The sequence below is a fragment of the Euphorbia lathyris genome, chromosome 8, assembly GCF_963576675.1.
Source record: "Euphorbia lathyris chromosome 8, ddEupLath1.1, whole genome shotgun sequence".
In the NCBI taxonomy this organism is placed as follows: Eukaryota; Viridiplantae; Streptophyta; class Magnoliopsida; order Malpighiales; family Euphorbiaceae; genus Euphorbia; species Euphorbia lathyris.
Window position 1 is genome coordinate 24628508 of NC_088917.1, and position 8763 is coordinate 24637270.

At 30.7% G+C, this 8763-nt stretch overlaps 1 protein-coding gene across 4 annotated transcripts; it reads right to left on the reverse strand.

Moving 5' to 3' along the window:
• Window positions 1-225: 225 nt before the first annotated feature.
• On the reverse strand, window positions 226-6956 carry LOC136202008 (NAC domain-containing protein 75-like). 4 transcript variants are annotated; one of them, XM_065992422.1, is made up of 7 exons: window positions 6812-6950; window positions 6299-6541; window positions 5880-6057; window positions 5193-5764; window positions 3764-4078; window positions 2453-2578; window positions 226-982 (listed from the first exon to the last, which is right to left on the reverse strand). In XM_065992422.1, exons 2-7 carry the CDS (start codon window positions 6419-6421, stop codon window positions 890-892), a joined length of 1407 nt encoding a protein of 468 aa, XP_065848494.1. In that variant the 5' UTR covers window positions 6422-6541; window positions 6812-6950; the 3' UTR covers window positions 226-889. The 4 variants fall into 4 exon arrangements, with proteins under 4 accessions (XP_065848494.1, XP_065848493.1, XP_065848496.1 ...); XM_065992421.1 differs by having other exon boundaries at window positions 6299-6555; XM_065992424.1 differs by having other exon boundaries at window positions 2453-2575; window positions 6299-6956.
• Window positions 6957-8763: the final 1807 nt, after the last annotated feature.

An 8763-nucleotide genomic window follows, 5' to 3' on the forward strand; every position in this document is an offset into this window, starting at 1 on the left:
CGTTGTAGCTAGTGTAGTGTTGCAAACTTTAATAAAATCATATAGTTCTATTATTTGAATAATGAAAACTTTAATAAAATCATATAGTTCTATTATTTGAATAATGAATTACCTAGAATGCATTCCCGCCTTCAAAATATTTCTTGAATTAATGATATGAAAAGAAATGGAAATTTAAAAATAAAAATAAAAATAAGAGAAGAATGAGATAAATAAATGTGTACATTTTCATTCCCAAAAAGGAGAAACATCAATTGTATTTTACTAAAAAGTGACTAAGCACAAGAAATTAACAAAGTATTTCCCTGCAATTTGCACAAACTATATGGTAATTTTTTCTTTCGTTTCAAAAGAACAATAAAAGAACTTATACAAATGTCTTAAAAATAATAAAATAATAAAAATATAACCATATATATATATATATAAGAAGACATAAAATGATAATGTGGTGATGATTTTCATGCATGGAGATCTTTTTGCTTTGGGTCTTTGGTTCTCCTTCTATTGTCAGTACACAGCAGCCTTTCTTTTTCTTCCTTTCTTTCCTTTCTTTCTTTCTTTTTCAACATGGAGTATTTGTGTGCAGTTAGTTCAGCTAAGAGCTAATTCAAATGAAAAATTTCTACAATGGTCCCGGATTAATTGATTCAGGTAGTGACACGTCAACACCTGAGTGATTCAGGACCAACTGTTCCCGAACTACGGTAGAATTTCTGGGCGATAAAGAAAAGAAGGAAAAAGAGCAAACCATGGCTATGGATAGATGGTTTTGATTTGTAGGCATCTTGTTCTTCAAGTACTATAATGATGATCTTAATGATGTTGTGTTGTCTTGTCTTGAAAGGTTTTTTTGTTGTTTATTCTGTATTAAATATTTTGTAGCTAGCTATCCATGATGATCTTGGTTGTCCGAAGGGTCTGGCCAGAAGGAATATTTCAACCATTCAGCTTCTTGTGGGTTTGGATTAATGGATGATTCCTGCAACCAACAAAATTAGGGTTAGGGTTTGAACAGATAATTTCCACTAAAAGAACAATAAAATGAAGGGAAGTTTCTGTCAGATATTAATATAAAATCTAGTATTGGGCCTTAACTATTAGCTTGAGAGTTTAGTTCAATGGTTCCATGACATGGTATCCGTCCATATTGGACCAAACAGTCGAAGGTTCGAGTTTTGTCAAGCTCATTAATTTGTGAAATTAAAAACACATGACGGTATGGGTTGAATTGTACACATTGCAATCTACGATTGTGTCTTAACTATTAGCTGAGTTTTCACTCTTTTGGTATTTCTTTTAATTTAGGTTAAATGATTCCTTGATACGTTATCCCTTTTAGAACAAGTGTGTGAGGATTTAAATCTTGGTTACCCTATATATTGATGGAATTTCAACAAATAGGAAGATGAGTATGTGTTGTATGCTTTTCAAGTCCGGGAAGCATTCGTATACGGAGCTATATCAAGGATAATAATAATAATAATAATAATAATAATAATAATAATAGATATTTTTGGCGCTAAAGAACCCTTAAAGGGTTAAGAATTTTTCTCTATGTTGCACAGAAATGGATACGGGAATAAGTTATTTCTAAGAAAAATTATCTAAGAAACGGTAATGGAAATGGAAAAGAAACGGGAAACCGACACCAAAAACGGAAATGTTAATGAAGAAGAGTTTCCGTGCAACATAGGTCTCTCTCAATAATTGTTTTCGCGGTACACAAAACTCGAAAATAAAGCCTTACTTAAGGGAAAAGAGCTCTCAACTATTCCAACCAACATTGGAGAACTTTTTTATTCTTAAATATACTTTGGATCACTTAAATTATCACAAAATTTCATTAAACAAGAGAAGAAAAGGGTTTGTTGTTTTTGGTAATCCTTTAAATCAGCATCTAATTCAAAGAAATCTGCTGAAAGTTTAATTTTTTCTTTCCCACTTCAAAGATTCTAGCTAGCTGTTAAGTTCAAAGATGAATGGTCTGTGATTTCCTATATTTTTGGGGTAGTTTTTTTTTATCTATATGAATGAAATTGAAGTTCAAACTAAAGAAATGTTATAATAAACTAACTATACTTTGGAAAAGACATTCTCTTTTTATTTAGATAAGGTGAATTATAACATGCAAAAGCAACTAATTTCTTATCTGTTTCCCTTTTGTAAAATTTAATTCTTGAGAATTATGCCCTTCTTTACAGTGAGGTAACAAAAAGATACTAGTACACTAATATGCCTATATTATTCCTTTTTAATGATACTCTATAATTAATCTCTAAAAATGAAAAAGAATATATATATATATATATAAATTAAAGAGAGATAAAGAGAAAAAGAAAAGGTTTTTATGGATTCTATATCTTTAATTTAAATAATAAAGTTTTTTTTTTATTTTTAATTATGAGAAACAAGAGCTCATGGGTTTCAGAGTCAAAAAGATCATACTCACTTCTTTTATATCAGCTGATGTGCAGCCCATTATGAGTTCTTCTAGACCAGATGCAGACCTTCCTACCATTTTATGATGTTGCTGCTGCTGCTCTTGGTGGTGATGCTGCTGTTGCTGCTGCTGCTGCTGTATCATTTGTTCAAAAAGACAAAAAGAAAATTCCTAAATCTTAATCATCATGTCTTTCTATGAGATTTCACATGTCAAAAAGGCAATTTCTTGTGCCCAATTCCCCAAAATTTCTAATGGTCCGGGATCAAACTGGTCCTAAAGTATTCCGATAATGATACGTCAATACAATTATTGATATATAATAGTTCAGCACCGATTAGTCTCGGACCACTGTAGAATTTCCTCCTAATTCAGCTCACTCTATAACCAACTCTAAGTCTCAATTTAATTAGCTTCCACTAAATTTGATTTAATATATAATTGCACGTTTAAACTTGTAATTTTTTTTACTGTTTAGCTTTTGATACTTATATTGAACCAATTGAATATGTGAACTTATCAATTTAAACAATTGCGCATCTAAACTTGTCCAATTTGGACCTCTGACACATTTATTTGATGATTTGACAAATTTCAAATCGATATAGCATGCAATATGTTTTTTAATTCTTGATACTAAATTAGTAAATAAGGATGTCGAATGTCTAAAATTAGCAAATTCAGGTGTGTAATAGATTTAAATTGACAAATTTCAGATGTGTGGTGAATCAAAATGTAAATATAAAATATCAAATGGCAAACGGCAAACCGCAAAATATTGTAAGGTCAGGTGTGTAATTATACATTAAGCTCCTAAATTTCCTGCCATATAAATAGATATATAAATAACTTACAATCTGACTCATATAACTATTATTTTTGTTATATTTATAATATATAGAATCACCTAAAATGTACAAATTTGTATAACACGATTATAACACTATAACTATTTTAAAAAAAAAAAAAAAAAAAACACTTAGATTACATTTTTGTTAATTGTTATGCACATCTAGAGAGAGAGTCATGAAGTAGTTGGCTCCTCTATTTCATAGGCAGCCTACTTTCCTTAGCTCAGCTAATTAGTCAAACTCTTTTGACTCTCGTATAAGTTTTTTATATGTTTGACAAAATTTCTATAATTTCTATAACTCTTTTTAAACCATTTAAACGGTGACACGTTAGCACATTATTGACATGTCATCACGTTAGCATATTATTGACATGTCATCTTCTAAGTGGTCCGGATCAGTTGATCCCGGAACATTAGTTATGTTAGATACAATGGAAAAAAGGTTGAATTAAAGCAGAAGGATGTACCTGGATTTCGTTTTGAAGCATTAATCTGGAGACATGATAAGGATCATCATCAAGAATGATGGATGTATGATGTAGAGGTGGAGGAGACATGATGGTGGAAATGGGATGTGAAGGCCTACTGATATGAAACGCTGTCGTAGCAATCTGGTGGTGTATATGGTGATGATGTGGCTGTTGATGTTGATGATGATGATGATCATGGGTCACATGATGCTGCTGCTGCTGCTGCTGTCTTTGATGGTGTTCTCGAATCTCATCGCACGTGCCAGATACTACTGGGCCTTCCCTTGCCGTAGAAGCTTCTGCTATCCCCACCTGAAAATTGACATACCCTCTTTGAACCCAGTTGTTTGCTAGCTAGTCCATTTTCACACGGTTTTCAATTCATTTTCTTACCCATTTTGAATATTGGGTTGATTTTAATGTTACTTTACATTTTTAGTAGGTACCAAAAGTTTCAATCTTTAGCTAACCAAGATGATCAAGTAAGGTCTTATTCATGCTCAATTTGCAAGCAATTAAGAAGTAATTTTTCATAGAACTTTCTAAACTCCATCCCTAATATGGGACCAATGTGATGAGGATGTTGAACCAAAAAAATTGGTGTTTGATAACTTGGTCATTTTGAGTGGTGGGCTTTAAATATTATAAATATTAAATGATGTAATTGTTTAATGAATACCGAAAATAAGTGTTAGTTTAGTAGTAAAAGCCGTTTTAAGAGATTTAGGTTCGAGACATAATAAAGGAAATTTAAGAACGAGTATTGATCCTCCTTAGAAAAAGAATAAGCATTGAATTTAAAATATTAGTTAATAATATTTAGTAATATTTACGTATTAATTTTAAGTGATTAATTTAGTTATTATATCGTCCGATTGAACCTTTTTTGTTTTTGTTATAAAAAGTTTGAGGTAAGAGGGTATCTCTAATGCGGGACTAGGGAAAAATTCAAGGCCAAAAAGGAATTTAAAAGAGCGCTTAAATACTGCAGAAAAAAATTGAGAACTTCTATTATGGACAGGATGCAATGGATCCAACCAATAAATAGAGAAACATGTCAACTCCTTAGGAGATGATTGGTGTAAGAAAAGAAAATGAACAGTTGTCATATTTCTATTGGTAAGGTCCAATTGACCGGGACCATAGTAGAATTTCTTCGGAAAAAATTTAGAATACTTCTTAAAATTACATATAGGGTTGTTTGCTGAGGTTCTTATAGGGTGTAATAAAAACTAGATACAGCTCCACTTATGGAGACTCCAACAACGATAGTAGAAATCGAACCCAAGTAAAACCGTCAGTCACCCTCACATTGAAATGAAAAAGTTAATGTTCATTTCAATCTTAGAGTGATAAAGATTCAATCTTTTCTTGAAATGGGGATTATAGAGGTAGAAAACAATCAAAAGGGTAAAAGAAAATGTACCTCATCAAAGGCTTTTCTAAACGGAGGATATCCAAAATGATCAGATTTTAACTGTTGAATATCCATGGCAGTGTAACTAGATAATGCAGCAGCAGCAGCAGTAATTTCATGATCTCTCTGTGGAATATTTATCTCTTTAGAAGAACAACTTCCACTACCACCACTATTATCCCTTCTACTATTAGGATCACTACTTCCTCCTTCTCCTGTAATTGCACTTCTATCAGTCCAATTACACTGTCTTGGTTGTGTCTGATAAAATATCTTAGAAACCACAAGCTCTCCTTCTTTCTCTTCCTCATGCTGTCCAAGATGGTATTGATGCATAACCCAATTCGTCTTCTCCGGCTTCCGATTCTTCCCGAAATTCGTGTAGAGGACTAAGATTTTCTTGCACCCTTTCTGTTTTCCATTCACCATTACTGGCCTTGTTTTGCCTGTTTTATGCCACCTTGTTTCTCCTCCTTGAAGGTCACATTCTGTTTGAATTTTCCTTCTTTTTCTTGTTCCTGTTGTATATGCTTTTGATGGCCTGTGGAAAAAATGTCTGCTTAATCCATCTCTTGTAACTCCTGGGAGAAAAGAATAATTAGGCTCAGTTAGGTGTAACTAACTTAAGACACTATATATAAAATTGGGCAAGAAAGGTAAGAAATTTATAGAGAGAGAGTTTTAAAAAAGATAGACCTGGAAGTTTTTCAGGATGGGTATAACAAATCCCATCTTCTCCTTCAATGGTGGGGATGAACTCATCAATCAAAGGGTGAGATTTCATGTCTTTGGCTTCTACTTTTGCTTCAAGGTGTTCTATCAGTTCTTGGTCAGTTGGATCAAATTTCACTCCTGCTGGTAGACCTAACCAATCCTGAAATGCGATAATTTAGCCGGAAGTAATTTAATTAAATAAAGTCTAGTAAGAGAGGCCAAAGAAGAGAAAACAAAGGTTTAGTTTAGTTGAATTTGGTTATGCTCAAAAAAAGAAAAGAAAAAGAAAAAAGATTTGAGAATAAAACATGAAGCATAATTCTTGGTTTTTTTTTTTTTCTTTGCAATAATATTCTTATTTCTTTAGTTCAAAAATCTTAAAGAGATATTATAATTATTACCGGCTTTCCTTCAAGCTTGTGTCCACAACCGGGGCAGTGTTTGGATCCACAAAGCTGATGCTCTTCAAGCTTAGCATCTATGAGATCAGAGCTACTGATTGAGCTTAAGTTGCTCTTACTCATCTCTTTACAGCGCCTCAAAAACCCGACAACTATTAATACTTACTATCTTCTTTCTCTCAAGCTCTTGAAATTTTGTATCATCAAACTATCAACTTCATACAAAACTCCTCCACTCATATCCTGCTATTGGAGATCTGATCATAAGATGATGAAGATGAAGATAAAGATAAAGATACAAACTTTATGCATAAATATGTAGTTTTAACACATGTAAAACCAACCCTAAAGCTGAATGAAGAAAACCCAGAAGAGGAAATAGGATAAAAACTGGGAATAATTGATAAAGTTTGAAAATTTATATATATAGTAATAGAGAAAAGACTTGAGGAAACTATAGAGCAGAAGAGAGAAGAAGAGGAAACTGTGAGAAGAAGAAGTGAGGTATAAAACCTGCTTTAACCATGGAAAACACCAGAATTTGCTCTCTCTAGTGTCTAACTTTAACTGAAGCAAAAAAAAGGAAAAGGGTATTCTCAAGGTCTTTAAGCATTTTTTCCTATTTTAACAAGCGGTTTATGTGAGAGAAACAAAAATATTAAAAAAAATAAGAAATTAATTTAAATTAGCCCTTTCTCTCTCTAGACAAAAAAAAAAAAAACATAAGTTAACTCTTTGACTAGTAAAGCAAAAAAGGAAAGAAACGGCCTTCACAGCTGTTACGTTATTCAAAAAAAAAAAAAAAAACCATATCGTATTATACTAATTTAATCAAAAAGAAAAAGGAAAAACCATGACAAAAACCCACCCTTTATTGGTTAGTATAAAAGAAAAGGGTATAAATAAAATCTGTAGATGATCATATATGTATATATAAAAAAACACAGGGAGTGAAGTTTGAGTAAGAAATACGATATATATTTGGTAATTAGTAACAGGTAATTATATAAATTTGAGATTAAAAAAAATAAAAAAGTTTAAGGGGGGAAATAGAAATAATGAAAAAAAGGAAAGGTAGGAACTCACATGGGTAATGAGATGGAGTGGTGATGATGATTCTTTAGCCATGAATGTTGCAGAGAGAGAGGAATTAGAGGGTTGCTTGATATGCAAGGCAATTGAGCAGTGTACTTGATGGACCACCACCACCCCCCTTTCTTTTTTCTATTTTTTATTATATATATACTTCTATTTTAGTTTCCGTTAATTTTCCGAACTCGCTTAAAATGATATGATTAATTTCAAACATAATAAAAGCAAATTTGAATAAAAAATTATGTCACCTTTAAACACGTTCGAAGATTAATAGATTATTTTAAACAAGTTTAGTAGGGTTATATATTATTTTAAACAAATCTAACAAGTTATTTTAAGTAAGTTTAAGAGACTAACGAGATATTTTGTAAATTCATGGAGTCAGTTGGTTTTTTAGACTAAATTGAAGTATCTGGTATATATTTTTTTAAAGAAGTATTTGATATGTTAATCATATATATAAAACAAAAGAAAAATAATTATATAAAAGAAATGAAAGAAACTTCAACTTGAAGCAGACATTAACCCATGTAATAACAGCACCTTGTCTGCAAATATATACATGTAGAGAGAAAAATGATTACTTATACTGTAGTATTTGTATTTTAGGACAAATTATATATGTATATGTATATCCACCATTTAAGGACAAATTATATATGTGTATATGTATATCCATTATTTTGTTTAAACCCTATATATATATATATATATATATATATATATATATATATATATATATATATATATATATATATATCGATTCCGTTAACCAACGATATATATCGATTCTGTTGGTTAACGGAATAAATATTGAGATTTAATTAAGACTGTATGGGTTCTTTTATTAAAAGTGTAAAATTAATAGATTATTGACCTATCATCTTCTTTCCACCGATAATTTTTTTTGTATGTACTCGAACTAAATATATATATTTTGATCACTTCTGTTAGTTAATGGAATAAATATTGAAATTTAGTTAGAAACATGTGGCTTTTTTTTATTAATGAGTGGCATTAATTAATTATTAACGGATCATCTTCTTTCTTTCTAATTTTTTTTTGTATGTACTTAGATTATATATATATATTATCGCTTTTGTTGGTTTTTTTTTTTAAAAAAAAAATTGCGCACACGCTTTTGTTGGTTAACAGTATTAAAATTTAGTTAAAAATGTGTGGCTTTTCTATTATTGTCTGACATTAATGAGTTATTGAAAGATCATCTTCTTATCATTTATAAAACTTTTGTATTACTCAAATTATATATATTAATCGCTTCTCTTAGTTAATACAGAACGAATATTGAAATTTAAATAAAAACATGTGCCTTCTTTTATTAATGTGTGACACTAATTAATTAATAAGTC